At 38.4% G+C, this 15409-nt stretch overlaps 2 protein-coding genes across 2 annotated transcripts in view; both read right to left on the bottom strand.

The window, feature by feature from the left end:
• LOC129454938 (interferon-inducible GTPase 5-like) overlaps positions 1-12257 on the bottom strand; it is a 197576-nt gene extending 185319 nt beyond the window's left edge. The window contains exon 1 of the mRNA XM_073858439.1: positions 12132-12257. Coding sequence (XP_073714540.1) covers positions 12132-12134 — 3 coding nt within the window. The 5' untranslated portion in view covers positions 12135-12257. The remainder of the gene's footprint in view (positions 1-12131) is intronic.
• LOC129454381 (interferon-inducible GTPase 5-like) lies at positions 10394-12263 on the bottom strand. The gene is made up of 3 exons (XM_073858438.1): positions 12132-12263; positions 11245-11812; positions 10394-11119 (listed from the first exon to the last, which is right to left on the bottom strand). Exons 1-3 carry the CDS (start codon positions 12132-12134, stop codon positions 10482-10484), a joined length of 1209 nt encoding a protein of 402 aa, XP_073714539.1. The 5' UTR covers positions 12135-12263; the 3' UTR covers positions 10394-10481.
• Between the last annotated feature and the right edge of the window lie 3146 nt (positions 12264-15409).

The following is a 15409-nucleotide window of genomic DNA, read 5'->3' as shown; positions in this document are numbered from 1 at the left end:
TCACACAGGCTCCTGATGTTTTGCAACAAGCCCTTCAGTTATGCCATCAAACGCAGCCTGAGCGTGCTGGGTGTTTGGCTAGGGTTAGGGGTAGATATGCCATGTCTGTCCCTGCAGAGTCTGTGAGGTTTATTCCAGTTACATGCTCCCAGCAGGTGTTTTCATTAGCTAATACTGCACTTTTTGAGCCTTCTTCTGGATGTACTTCTCTTCCGTCAGGTCTAGTACTTTATCCAGCTGTAGTCAAGGTTTGTAGGGGTACAGCCTATGTCCCCGTAGTGAATGTTAATAGAACTGCTGTAAACCTTCGTCCCCGATGCCCATTAGGGATGTTACATCAAGCTCAAATTGTCAGTTTACCGGCAGGGATTTCAGAAGTATACACTGAATCCAATGATCTAGAGGTAGCTAGGGTAAATTCCCACGTAGGTCAGGTGGACCCCATGTATGAGATTATAAAATCTGTAGATCTGCAGGCGTTGTCTGCGTTAGATCAGCTGAAGGTGAGAGACTTGTTGAGTAAATATGCTTCTGTATTTTCAGCACATGAGGGTGACCTGGGATGTACAAATCTTATAATGCATGAAATTCCCTTAGTCGATGATGTGCCTGTTCGGCAGAGGTACAGACGTATACCTCCATCTGATTATGATACTGTTAAGGCCCATATAAACCAGCTTTTAGAGGCCCAGGTGATTCGGGAGAGCTGCAGTCCTTATGCATCCCCTATAGTTCTTGTTAAAAAGAAAGACGGAAGCCTGCGGATGTGTGTGGACTATAGACAGCTAAACAGTAAGACTCGTCGAGATGCCTTTCCATTACCACGCATTGAAGAATCCCTGGATGCTAAATGGTTCTCTACCTTAGATTTGGCCAGTGGATACAACCAGGTGCCCGTGGCTGAGAAGGATAAGGGGAAGACTGCATTCTGCACGCCATTTGGACTTTTTGAATTCAATCGTATGCCCTTTGGCCTCTGCAATGCACCTAGCACATTCCAGAGACTTATGGAACGGCTTTTCGGTGCACAACATTTTCAGTCTTTACTGTTGTACCTGGATGACGTGATTGTGTTTTCGTCTACCGTAGATCAGCACCTTGTCCGGTTGGAGTCTGTGCTGTCTAGACTACAGAAGGAGGGACTAAAAGTTAAGCTGGAAAAATGCTGCTTCTTTCAAACAGAAGTGAAGTATCTTTGCCATGTGATCACTAAAGAGGGTGTTTCCACCGACCCTGTGTCAACTTGGAGTCATCCCACCACAGTGTCTGAGCTGAGATCATTCCTTGGATTCGCCAGTTATTATAGACGTTTTGTGGAGGGTTTCTCCAAATTAGCAGCACCATTGCATCATCTGGTTGCTACGCTTATTGGCAAACACCATAGGGCGGGTGCAAGGCACCCAATAGGAACTGCATGGACTAAGGAGTGTGAAGAGAGTTTTAATAACTTAAAAGTCTCCCTGACCACTGCCCCAGTGTTGGCTTATGCTGACTTTTCCCTGCCTTTCATTTTGGAGATTGATGCCAGTCATAGTGGCTTGGGAGCTGTGCGGTCTCAAGATCAGGATGGACGAGCAAGGCCAGTTGCCTATGCCAGCAGAGCTTTATCCCCCTCTGAAAGAAATATGTCCAATTACAGCTCTATGAAGCTTGAGTTTTTGGCCTTGAAGTGGGCAATGACAGAAAAGTTCCGTGAGTATCTTTTGGGACATAAGTGTGTTGTATGGACTGACAACAATCCACTCAGCTATTTGAATACATCAAAATTGGGAGCGACTGAACAGAGGTGGGCAGCCCAGTTATCTGACTTTGATTTTACAATTCGTTACCGCTCAGGAAGATCAAATGTTAATGCAGATTCTCTTTCAAGGCAACCTTATTCTGTTGACATCTCATCAGGGTTAGAACCTCTTCTTCCAGGGACTTCTCTTCCAGAAAGTTTGCAGTTACATCCTGACTTAATACCTACTTTGGTAACCCAACTGGTGATTTCTGTGCTCCCAAGTCATGACATTAATCACTTGATCACTCTTCAGCAACAGGATCCAGTTATAGGCCCTTTTCTTAATTTTTGGCATCAGAAAAGAAGCCCTGATCGGTTGGAACGGAAAAGACTTTCTAGGTCTGTTCAAGAACTGGTACGGCAGTGGGATCGTTTGTTTGACCAAGAGGGGCTCCTGTATCGTAGATTCCACCGGCCCGATGGTGGTGAAGAACAATACCAGTTGATCCTACCTGAAGCCTTGAGGGAAGAAGTATTGCAGCAGTTGCATCAGGGTCACGGGCACCAGGGCGTAGAGAGGACAACGGAGTTGGTGCGGCAGAGGTGCTATTGGCCAGGGATGTATGAACATATAAAACAGTGGTGCCAGCGCTGTCAGCGATGTGCTATGGCAAAACCCCTTCCATCCATAACTCGTACTCCAATGGGGCATCTGTTGGCCGCTAGACCAAATCAGATCCTAGCCATAGATTTCACCCTTCTCGATCGCTCAAGGGATGGAAGAGAGCATGTCTTAATTATGACTGATGTCTTCTCTAAGTTCACCCAGGCAGTTTCTACTAGAGATCAACGGGCCCCTACAGTGGCAAGAGTACTTGTTCAAGAGTGGTTCTATAAGTTTGGGGTGCCTGCTCGTATCCACTCCGAACAAGGTCGAAATTTCGAAAGTGCTCTAATTCAGCAGTTGTGTGAACTCTATGGAATTCAGAAGACCCGCACTTCTTCTTATCATCCCCAAGGAAATGGACAGTGCGAACGATTTAACAGGACGTTGCATGGCCTTCTGAGAACTCTTCAGCCAGATCAGAAGCATGATTGGCCCCTTTATCTCCCCCAGATGATTTTTTCATATAACACCACTATTCATCAATCAACAGGGGAGTCCCCTTATTTTTTAATGTTTGGTCAAGAACCTCACTTACCTGTTGACTTTCTTTTGGGTAGAGTTAAGGAGCCAGTAACAGGATCTGTGAGTGAGTGGGTGCAAGAGCATCGCCAACGTCTGCAAATAGCTTTTGATACAGCTAAGGAACGGTTGAAAGCTGCTGCAGTCTTTCGGAAGGAGCGTCATGACCAGCAGGTGACCTCTGTGGGTTTCTGGGAAGGTGAGTTGGTCTATCTTCGAGCTAATGATATTCGAGGAAGAGCAAAAATCCAAGATGTTTGGGGGCCTACAGTTTATAGAATAATTAAAGCCCCCAAGGACGGTGGGGCTGTCTATTCCATCTTGCCCCTTCATGGAAGTGGTAATGTCAAACATGTGCATTGTGTCCATCTTCGAGCTGCACCTGTCAACTTGCCACCTGCACCCCCGGTTCCATCAACAGATACTGGGTCATCAGTAGGTGATGAAGAGCTGGAGGGAGATTGGTGGATTGCTCCTCAGTCTGTAGAAGAGGCTCCAATTTTAGATCTTGTTGAACGTACCTTGAGTCAAGAAGTGGGTGTCCCAGTCGTTGATGAAGATGTAAATCACACGGACGAAAGTTTGGACTCTGTTCCTAGTACTAGTGGATTTCAACCCAGACGGAGTACCAGAGAGACTGCAGGAAGACATTCCAATCCCCATCATTTGCCAGTAGCTATAAGTAGAGTTGATAGGGCTGCAGCCTCTCAAGTCCCTGGGTCTAGTAATATGACATTGGCTGTTTTTAGGCCATGGGTTTAGTTTTTCTCTTATCGTCGGGGCGCCGATAACAAAAGGGGGGTAGATTGTAGTGTGGTCCTTTTATGGGGCCTTTTATTTTAAAATATACCTTTTTCTAAAGCATAAAAAACCGTAGCCCCTTTAAAAGGTAGGCCCCAGTGAGTGCATTGCCCCTTTAAGAGGAAGTGTCCCGATTAGCGTGAGCAAATGAACAAACGCTTCGGATTACGTACTCGTATAAAGTGTCTGAGCAGGTGTGAGGAATGGTTGCTGCTTGATTGTCTGTTTGTTTCATCGTCAGAGTTCTTTTCTAATAAGGCTGTGTTTACCCTTCATGTGCAAGTGTTGTGCATTTAATAAGAGATTGGTGATCAGATTTGCTCTTTGGCAGCTGGACTGTGGATGTGCTGTTTGTTTGCCATTTTGAGTATGGTATTGTGCAGGCCTGGTTAAACAGAGGGGAACTGCATTTGGTCACTGCTGTCCTTCTTTACCCCTTATTTTTTGGGTTTTGTGATTTAATGTTTGTTTGGTTTTCTTTATTTAAGGCACCCATCACGTTGTATGGATGCTGTGTTTAGCTGATTGTTAAAAAGACTATAGGGGGATTGTTTGCAGATATTTTACTGTATGATAACCAACTGATTTTGTGTATCTGTTCCTTTCCAGTGGATCATCTGGGAGCACTGGTTGGATTGTGGGTGTTGGTCCTTTGATGGTGGAATCTGTGCTACGGGTTACACTGCATGCTGTGTGGATTTTGTGAATTTACGGTGTGTGGCACTTTGCGTGTGCTTGTGTGTGTGTGTGTGTGTGTGTGTGTGTGTGTGTGTGTGTGTGTGTGTGTGTGTGTGTGCGTGTGTTGATGTGCTTTTCTTTACAGGCACCATTTTGGGTGAACCTTTTGGGGTTAAAGTGGGCCTGCACCTGTGGTCTGTCAGTCTTCCTTTGTATCCACTGGAATGTTTGGTGTTAATTGGTAATTGTAACAGTTGGTATCCTTTTAATATGATTCATGTTGCAGTTTTAAATAAAATAAGGTACCAATAATAAAGGTTTATATTTTTACTGATTCTGGATGTGTTGAGGAGGTTAATAAAATTCAACACTAAAATAAGAAATCTGTCTCTGTTCCTTTTTATTTGGTACACACTGAACCTGTTTAATGTAAATTAGTATTTCCCATGGGTAGAACCAAGGGTGGTGTAGTCGAGTAATAAGTACATATTGGGGTCTTCTGAGCCCCTCACGCTACAAGATCGCATAATTCATTGGAAAATGAATAGAAATCTTATTCTGTAAGACTAAATATTTTACTAACATGTGATAATTAATCATTATTTCTCCAAATATGCACACCAATGTACTAATAGCCCTGGCGGATTCTGTATATTTTATGTATTTGAATACAAATATGAATGTTTTATGAGTAATGATTTCTATTGAAAATATCGAACGTTACAGATGAATTATTTTGCACTCCTGGCATAAATTAAGAAACTAATGTCATTGCAAACCAGTTTAATAACAAACAGTGGTCAAATGTCCAATCTGGAGTCTTAAACCTGTATTGTGATGCTGAGTTTGTCCAGATCAAGTAAGAGTTTGATGTTTTGAAGAGTAATTCATTTTGAACAACAATAATCCGGGATCACCAGTGATCCCTGCCGCTCTCAAGTGGTTGAATTTTTGTAAGCAGTGATGAAGCTCTATTTTGGTAAACACTTAAACCGAAAACTATCATTAACTTGTTTAGAAAATTAAAACAGTCTGGCGAGGTGTAGCCACGGATTGTCACATTCCCAGGATGGACCTGCTGTGTCTTCATCCATTGTTTCATCCATGGTTTCTTCTCTTATCTAAATCTGACTATTGGGACTTTGGCGGAAAGCTGAAGGTGATAGCTGATAGGCTGTCCCAATCAGTGGCGCCTGCACAATCCAATTATATTTGAGAAAAGGGAAACAACAAATCGAGGGTTTCTGAGATTTTTCTTTTTTCCTTTTTTTTCCAGAAGAAGTAACGGGTACTCACAGTTATGGATAGAAATGTAGTGGAGTAAAGAGTAAAATATTTGCCTCTCAAATGTACTTGAGTAAAGTCATGAGTACTCCCCAAAAATAATACTCGAGTAAAGTACAGATCCCTCAAAATTGTACTTAAGTACTGTACTCAAGTAAATGTACTCCGTTACTGTCCGGCTCTGCTTTTAATGCAACTTTTTGCAAAAGATCTTTTGCTTTCTCTATATTTCTCATGTTTAGAGTGTAATAATATTCTGACTGAGAGCTGTTATAGCTGTTTGGGTTTTTATTTGAAGCATATAAGCTGCTTTCATGCTTCCTTTCGCAGGAATCAAACTAATGTCTAATCTGGACATCAAATCTCTTCCTAACAAATTAACAGGGCATTGGGGTGATATCACTACGGGAGCATAAATATCTTTGTTATTTTTGCTATCCCTGAAATGCAAATCATTTGAAATTATTTTTCTTCTTTTTGTCATGTGAAATTTTTCTCTTCATTTCTCTCACAGATTTTTAAATCTGTTAAGCTGGCAGTGTCAAAAGCTACAAAGTGTTTTCTGATAAATCCAGATCAATCCAGATAAATCAGAGCATTTTTTTTTATTGCTACTGCACTGTAAAAAACTTTGCTCCCTTAAAATTTTTTGTTAAGTCATGTAAACAGAGATGAGTTGTCACAACTTATACAATTTAGTTGAGAAAAGTCAACTTAATTTTATAAGTTAAAACAACTCACATGTAGTTATAACAACTCATCTCTAGTCAAGATAAATAATAGTAAGTTGAAATGACTTGTAAATCCGAGTTGATTCAACAAAAAATTTTAAGGCATCAAAGTATTTTTTATAGTGTGATATGTGATATGGACTCTCTGGATTATCAGCAAACACAATGGCACTATGCACTTTGAATTCTTTTTCAGAACATAGTGCAAAATCATAGTTCATTTTCTTTTTTGTTTAACTTCTGCCAAAGCTCAGTAGTTAGCCTTTCTCTTAAACATGGTTCTCATGTGTTCCTATATAGGGGGAACGTATCTACAACTCCTGGCATTCTAGAGCAATCCAGGGCCTACATACCAGGACGAGAGGGTCCTAGCTTTCACCTATGTTAGGGTTTGCTACTTGGATCATGGGGAAAGTGTCTATAGTAACAGTTTCTGCCATTTTATTTACAGAGGAAAAAGTTAAAGCCATCTTTAAAGGTGTCTCAGTCATTGATCAAGTTACTCGTGGGCTGAGCCATACTGTTATGGTATTATAAGACTGAGGAGTTCTATCAATCATTCTGTCCAAATCTGCTCTTGCCCCTGCATATGGTTGGTCCCTTACGAAAATTAACCATGGTTATATTGTGGTAAAAGTGTAGTAACCATGGTTTTTTGGTGTATTGATTACTATCAGCAAAACCATGGTTTTACTACACTAACTATGGTTTAACTATGGTTTTTGAAAACCATGATTTTGTAGTTACTATGGTTTTACTACAGTAATTGTCACGTTCTCTACTACTACTAATACAAATTACAACAATGATGACGACGAGGAGATAAGATTCTTAATATAATCACTCAGGAGCTTTATTTAATACACACAACTAAGGAAGATGAACAGCTTCATATAAACATACATGCACATACAACGACTGACAAGGGAAAGACACATGAGGGCAGAATATAAAGGGTGAGCAAACTAATTAAACACAGGTGTAAGAACTTAACTAATGATCAAACAGGTGAGACTAATAATGATGAAATGAGATAACAAATGAACTAAACATGATTAACAATGAACAGAACTAAATGCAACACAAAACCCTTACAGTAATCATGTTTTTTTTGTTTTAACTGGAGTAAAACCATGGTTAATTTTTGTAAGGGGTATGGAGGGGGACTGATCTGAGCAGATACAACATGGGCTAAGGCTTCAGGGGTCGGGATATGATCTGGCTCCAGAGCCGTTGTGCGTACTACAGGGGTTGTTTTATTATTTTCCTGTCTACATACCACTATTATTTTTATACTTTTATACATTATTATACTTTTTTCTTTTTATACATTCTTGTCTTCTAACACTTTCTTCAAACCCTTCTCTTGCACTTAATATTTCTCGTTCTGCTTTGACTTTTCCTTTTCCTGTTTTAAACATTGCTTTCATCTCTACATTTTTCAACCAACTTTTTGCACTTTTCTACATTTAGCTTCCCTAAACATTGATATTTCTTTTTTCCACTTCTTCATATACCTCACATTCTGATTTCCTTTACTACGCATTATTCTATACTATATATTATATTTAAGCAATATCGCTTGAGTAGGAGTTTGATATAGCTCTATATCATCACGGCTGTGATTAGGCCAGAGGCACAAGGCCGTAGGCCGAGTGCTGGAGGCAATCACAGCCGTGATGATATAGAGCTATATCACACAACTCCGAGAGCGATATTGCTTTTATACAACAGTTCGACGGCACACGTTTGAAAAACGAAAACTAGAAAACAACAACTGAGTTATTTTAAAAGCCTCTTTGTTTGGGAACTACTTCTTCCGCCACGGATTTAAGGGCGGCCAGAATGACAAGTAACACTTTCGACTGCTTTGAATCTCATAACAACTCAATGGACGGATAGGCGTTTCTTTAAATTAACGTTTCTTGGTCACAAAGTGTAGTTTTAAGATTAGTTCAGTCGAGAATGTATTATGTTTAAATCTACAGTCAATTAGTAAAGATAGCGCCTGTTTGAATGTTTGCTTAGTGAGATTCGGTACGTATGAGAACCAGAGCATGAGCGGACGTCAGTGTTCAATCGCCCCGCTGACCACCGCCCTCTTTGGGCTACATCTCTGACAGGGATTCTCTGGCTCTCATGTTGGCCTTGTTTGTTTGTGATGGTCAAAATGAGATCAAATCAGCAGTATTTGGTGTCATGATAAAACTATTACTTTTTTTTATTCATATTTAGTGTTTTTTGTGTTGTTATTGTTTTGGCGCGAGGTAAAAGTTAATAAAACTATACTTATATAATGTTACTATTGCTTTACCATTTCATCTTAACGCGATACGAGCACTCGATTATTTTTAGACTTCGTTCATGTCAGTACTATATAAAACAGTTTTTTATAAGTGTCAGAGAGATGTTTTTGCATGCTGCTTATGAATATATCAGTGGCGATATCTCAACATGTTTTAATAGTCACGTCACGATTAAATAAATGTCCACATTTAAAAGCTGCGGTGCTTACCTGCAGTTCCACGGTGTTTTCGCGTTCTGATAAGAGATATTGCTCCAGAAAAAAATGAGTGTTTACATTCCTCTTTCCAAGTGTTAATCGTCCACACGATGTGACAAGACATTAATCCCATTAACTTTAATGTAACATCCAAGAGCGCTGATCTTTGACGGAATAATAACTTCCGATTGGGGATTCACAGACTGATTTACGAGCTAGTGAACTAATGAGACACACGGAGGGTGATTCAAAACAGCGCGTTTGTGTGTGTCCTTGTGTGCTAGCAGTTTTTTTCATTCAGAGATGAGCCTGTTTAGAGGACCTCCATTTACTAGGTGGCGGAATGATACGAAAGGTGAAGCGGTTACTGTGCCGTTATCAGTACAAAATTGCACGCCTCTTAGCCGATCAGATTCGAGAACCAGAAAGAACTGTTGTATTTACTATCAACAGGGCAATACTTCAGGATTCCCTTAAAAAAAACAGAATAAACACTTCAGGGTCTTTTCTTTTAGTAAACACTTCAGGGTCTACTATCTGGATGATACTTCTGGATCCTCTTAAAAAAAAAAACAGAATAAACACTTCACTACAGTAAATACAAATTTCAGGATTTCAGCTATTGGGGACTCTAACCCTCAATTCAGCTGTTCGACTGTTATTTGGGACTCTAACCCACAAGTATTGAGGACTCTAACCACCAATTCAGCTTCTGGGGCCTCTAACCCTCAGCTGTTCAACAGTTCCTGGGGCCTCTAACCCACGATCATTGGGGACTCTAACCACCAATTAAAATACCAATCAGCAACTCACCAAATTCACTGCGCCTGATCTGTGTCTTGCTTCGAATTCCGTCAATCCGGGATCATCAACAGAGGAAACCTAAATGCCGGCCTGGCGAGGAATTTTCACCTCCCATGACTTTCTTCGAACTCCTATACGAATTCGGCCGACGTCGGGCTTCGGCTTGTCTCCTCCACTGTTGATCTCCGGGTTTGTTGGAATCCAGCTCGAAGGACCAAAATGTCAGGTTTATTTAACTTATACCTTAACAAAATTAAGACATGTCAGACCAAGAATAAAGGTTTAATTCTCTCGAGGGAAAGAACCAGAGATTTCTTCTCAAGAAATGCTCAAGCTGTCTCTCTCCGATTCTTTGTCTGCAAGCTCATTTTATTTAGATGTGTTGACACCCACAAAGTCAAAAACAACAACATGTGTCATGAATGTAACATGTACACACACACACACACACACACACACACACACACACACACACACACACACACATCTAAAAACATCTAAAACTAGACTATGAGTGAAAGCTGTGTGTTAAATTAAGCAATACTTAGTTTCCACCACCCCAAAACTTTAAAGGGTGGGGGGTGTTAAGATTAAAAGAACAGTATCTACTCTTTTTATGTTGTTAAAAGGAAGAAGCAAAGTATTGGTTATAAAGAAACATATACATAAATGGTAATAAAATCATTTTCTCTAACACCTTGTACCTATAAGAATAATATAAAGACAATACAATCAAAAGACTTAATTGTCTCTTATATAACACATTTGTAATTATACTGAAGTATTTACTGCAGCAATAAGCACTTTCCTGGCATCTTCTGCTATGTCATTCAGTGCTTTGTTTAACATGTAATAGGCAGTAACAAAGGAAATTCCCCCTGCCACCACAGATCCTATTATTGGTATAATAATGCTTAAAATGCGCTCCGCAACTTCTCCTGTTACAAAAAGCCCTGCAACGCGCAGCTGGGATAAAACAATACCTGTTGTTATAGATCCTTTATACCAAACTGAAGATTTCAGACTCTCAATAGTCTTTAGGCTTTGCCCAGATTCTTTACAGAGCTTCTCCAAAGATTTCTTATCCAGACCAAAGGTACTGCAGTACTTATTTATCTCATATGCTAGGATGCCTAAATCTACTGCAATCGAAAGACAAGGAACAGGAACCGTTGCCGCACCACCAGACACTAAAGCTACTTTGAGAATGTGTTTCTTTAAAGCTTTCTTCTTTTTCTCATTAACCTCCAGTGTGATGTTTGGCAGACTCAGAATCAGCACGTGTCTCTTATGCTGGGGAAGCTCTTTCTCCATCTGCTCCTGCAGAAGATTGAAGTCATACTTGCTAAGCTCATGGCCAGAGATCAAGAATACGACAGGATCATCCATCCCACCTATTCCTTTTAGCCCTATAGTGAGAAAAGACATGAATCATTATACAGTATCATTTTTATTATTCAATTAGCAAATTAGTTTTGTGCTTAGGAATATGAAAAAGTGGAAAGAATTATGTAATTTAAACAACAACAACAACCATTTATACAGTTCTTGCTAATTTTATCCAGGATCTTTTTTTGGTTAAAGTTGCTTTTGTGTCTTTCATTATTAATGTCTTGATCAATCTTAGAGCGAACAAAGTAAAACTTCTTCTCCATTCTCATGATCTCCTTGGCGAGCTGGATGTGGCATTCTCTGAAGCGTTCTGATGCAATGATGATGAAAAAATCATAGCGTTCAAACTGAACCTGTTTAAGGTACTCATCGGCTTTAAAGTTTGGTGTTCCAATTCCAGGAAGATCCCATAGGTTCACATTTTGGTATTTTGGATGATGGTAAGCTTTAGGTTCCATAGTAGTCTCCACTACACCGGTTTCAGCAGAGCCTTCATCTTCATCACCCAATCCTCTGAAAGCATTGACAAATGTGGACTTCCCAGAACCAGACTCTCCTGTCACAGCAATATTTAGCTCAACTCGATCTTGCTGTTCGAGATATTCTTTGATTGTTTTTGTTGCTGATGAGATATCTTGATTGGATATAGTTTCTTTAAGTTCTCTAATTTCCTCTTTTGTTATAATATTGTAATCATCAAATGAATCCATCTAAGAAAAAAAATGTTTTCAGTTTTTAAGGTGCATAAAAAACACCTAAAGATTGATTATCTGGGCATTTCATTTCATACATATTTATAATTAAAGTAGGCTAAATGTTTAACATAAAACATAAATATTTGCCTCCGTTGTTGAACATCTAAAACTATAACACAGCAACAAAATTGAAAAGTCTTGAGACTTTTACCCCACACACTAAATTTTGACATAATATATTTTACAAGTGCCTAAAGTATCAAAAACCACACTGAACTAGGGAGATAGTGGCTAAATACCGTAATAAAGGTCTGATAGAATTTAACATTCTTACCATTGCGTCAAATGTGACCGTTTCCCTTTTCAGATGGAAGTAAATAGGTACAAAAAACTTTGCCCTGCAATCTTAGATGTAAAACCAGTAAAAGGGACATATACTATTTTCTTTGTTACCAAATACTTCTAGGAACTTCCTAATGGTGCGTCGAGCCTTTACCTTTTACTTTCAATTTCACTTATGAACCGATCACCATAGTAACCATCGATTACAAGGAAATATTCACATGTTGTGTTCCACAAGAAGTTGGAAATGTTCTTAAGGTTTTGGTCCATGTTGACATATTTGCATCACACAATTTTTGCAGATTTATCTGCTGCACATTCATATCTTTTCAAGCAGTGTTCATATTAATGTAAAGCTGTTTTGAAACAATTAAATAATTGTGAAAAGTGCAATATAAATAAAATTGAATTGAAATCGAGTATCTGTTGTCTCCAGTAGCTTTAGACCCTTCAATGACATTTTACCCCGTGACTCAAGCTCAGGGTTATCTCAATACATTTATGCTTGCAATACTTACTTGTATACTCATGTATTTCCCTTATGTGTCCACTAGAGGTCTCTGTCAAAATAGTGACAATAAAAACGTTTCTGGGATTTTTGATGGCTGTTTGATTTGCTGCTCATTTGTTAATGTCAATGGCATAAGATCAACATTTATGGAAACGTTGGACAAAAAAAGTGTTTTCATTTTGTAATATCATACTTTTTAAAGAGCGGGAAGATTCCAAGTTAGGCACATTAGAGCAGTGGGTCTCAAACTTTTCAGCGTGGGGCCCCCCTTGTATATGGTGCATTCCTTTGCGTCCCCCCAAATTTTTTTTATAACAAATTTGTTCGAAAACGTAACATTTAATAAGACAAAACATATTAAAGTATACAAAGTAGTGCTGTTGGTTAGTAGCCTTATTTTTTTTTAGGTTTAATTACACAGAATTCATGATAAATTAATGTGTTTAATGAAATGTCATAAAACTGGGCCCCCCCTGGCACCATCTCGCGGCCCCGGCCCCCAGTTTGAGAACCACTGGATTAGAGGTTTAAACGTGAGCTAGACTTATTTTGTTTATTTCTTTGTTATAGAACCGCTCGCGTCCCTTTTCACCTCCCCCTTTCTATGTGTTTTGTTATTCCCGATACCTATAAATACTGTAAATAGCACCCACACTTTGTTTACTAAACATTTCACTGTAAATAAACCATCTGATTTTTGCACAGCATCTCTGTTTTATTGCCTGGCACATTAAATAAATATATTTATATTTTATATAAATGGTGTTACGCCATACCACTTCTTTACCGTAACATGGGCATTAGAAAGAGGACAACAATATTAAAAGACTGTGCTGGTATTTTTATGTTAAAACATACATTACATTTGAATTATTATCAAACTCCTCCTGCTTTATAGCAAATTAGGATTAGAACTGAACACAGTGTCTAACAGTCACCTTTTTGGGCCTAATATAAAAAATTGAAGTTAAAGCATGGCCCTTCCCTCTAAATGGCTCAAAATTGACTCAAACTGTTCAAAACACAGAGAGAAAAACTTAAATTATTTTCTAAAACAGTTTAAAGGTGGGGTGCATGATTTTTGAAAAACACTTTGAAAAAGACCTCTGGCTACACACTCAGCATTAAGGGGCGTGTCTACTAACCAACATCATTGCCTGGGTTGCGTATCTGTGGGGGGGGGGGTATCAAAAGAAGGTCCAGATATTGGGATAGAGGCGTATTTGTTTAGGTGATTTCAAATGTCATCATTGGCTTCAGAGATCATGCACCCTGCTTTTAAATGATTCAAAATGTAAATAAGATACACTTGACTATAAGCATTAAGCAAAAGTTTTGACAATTTTCTGTGTACTACATGAAATAATTTAAAGAACAAAAGGTCTTGATGCTTGTCTCATATTCACCCAGACCTATATGACTTAAAAAATTTCATTTGTTATGAATGCAATCTCTGAATCCATCAATAACTTCTGTAATTAAATAAAGCAGTATCATTTAGCAAAATCTGCAAGTAGGTGAGTTTAAAAAGAGCTAGCTTCCTGTGTTGGTAATTTCACATGGGTACATAGATGATTGGATTTTTTTAATTTTAATAATCAGTGATTGTGACAAAAAGTGACGAGTAACTAGTTGTTTTTTTGGATGGTACCGGTTTTACAAAATTTGTTTTAGTAATAAGTAATACTACTAGTTACCAGGGAAAGTAATATTATTACTTAACTCATTACTAGTAACTAATGCAGATACTGAATAAATGTAAAAATTGCAACTGTCACATTGCTGTGCATTAGCATTTCCGGTTTAGTATTGAAAATGTTCATCTTTCCATTCTTGTAGTTACCAGGAATGATTCTTGTTTCAATTTGCAACACAAGAAAATGTGTACAGCATATAAGTAACACACCTGTGGAGTTAAACATTTAAGTGTTTCCTACTACACCTATGGATCATATGTCTATGTTAAATTAAACTCATTAAATAAAAATGTCTTTGCTATGTAAGAACACAATATAAAATAATCTTGCTGTGAGCTTGTTTCAAACCTGTTTTGTAACATTGCTTGTTTAAGAGTTTTTGTGATGTTGAAAACAACGCATATCCTCATACACCCAGATTAAGGTTAGTTATTGTACAACGTTTTTGGCATATTTGAAAAGAGAGAGGTTGACATTTACGGATAATAGGTGTGTTGATCTGACATAATAGATATAACATTATTTACATTTCATTTACATTTTATGCACTTGACACTTTATTCAAAGCAATTTAAAATTTTTTAATCAATATACATTTCCTGAGTTCGAACCCATGTTCTTATCATGTTCGTGTTACCACAATATCTACCACTGAGCTCTACATGAGCACATATTTAGTGTTCAAGACTTTAATGGGGGGATGATTATGGCAATGGTCTCAAACTTCTGCTAAGTAGTCAGTCTGTTCTAATTAACATAATGATTATCATACAGACTGAATCAAATGTTTGATAAAGAATATCATAAGATAATTACTGTAAGGTCACACATCATAAAAATGTATAATGCTTAAGAAACATTATTATGTGCCTTCTGGTTTTTGAACCTACAGTATTGATATATGTCTGAGCAAAATATTAAAAAGTATTAAAAATGACTAAAAGAAAGAAAACATACAAGTACACAAATAATAATAATAAATGCCAGTAATTAAATTAGTAATCTAGTAGTAGAAACTGCATCATTAGATTGATATAATATTGTCTGGGTTTAGCAACTATT

This window comes from Misgurnus anguillicaudatus, chromosome 20, assembly GCF_027580225.2.
Source record: "Misgurnus anguillicaudatus chromosome 20, ASM2758022v2, whole genome shotgun sequence".
Taxonomy (NCBI): Eukaryota; Metazoa; Chordata; class Actinopteri; order Cypriniformes; family Cobitidae; genus Misgurnus; species Misgurnus anguillicaudatus.
The sequence above is the reverse complement of the archived record's forward strand: the minus strand, read 5'-3'. Positions and strand labels throughout refer to the sequence as shown.

Coding starts and splice junctions, on each gene's coding strand:
- LOC129454381 (XM_073858438.1), bottom strand. Junction 11,120..11,244: donor TAGCAAGAACTGTATAAATG/GTTGTTGTTGTT, acceptor TTCTCACTATAG/GGCTAAAAGGAATAGGTGGG.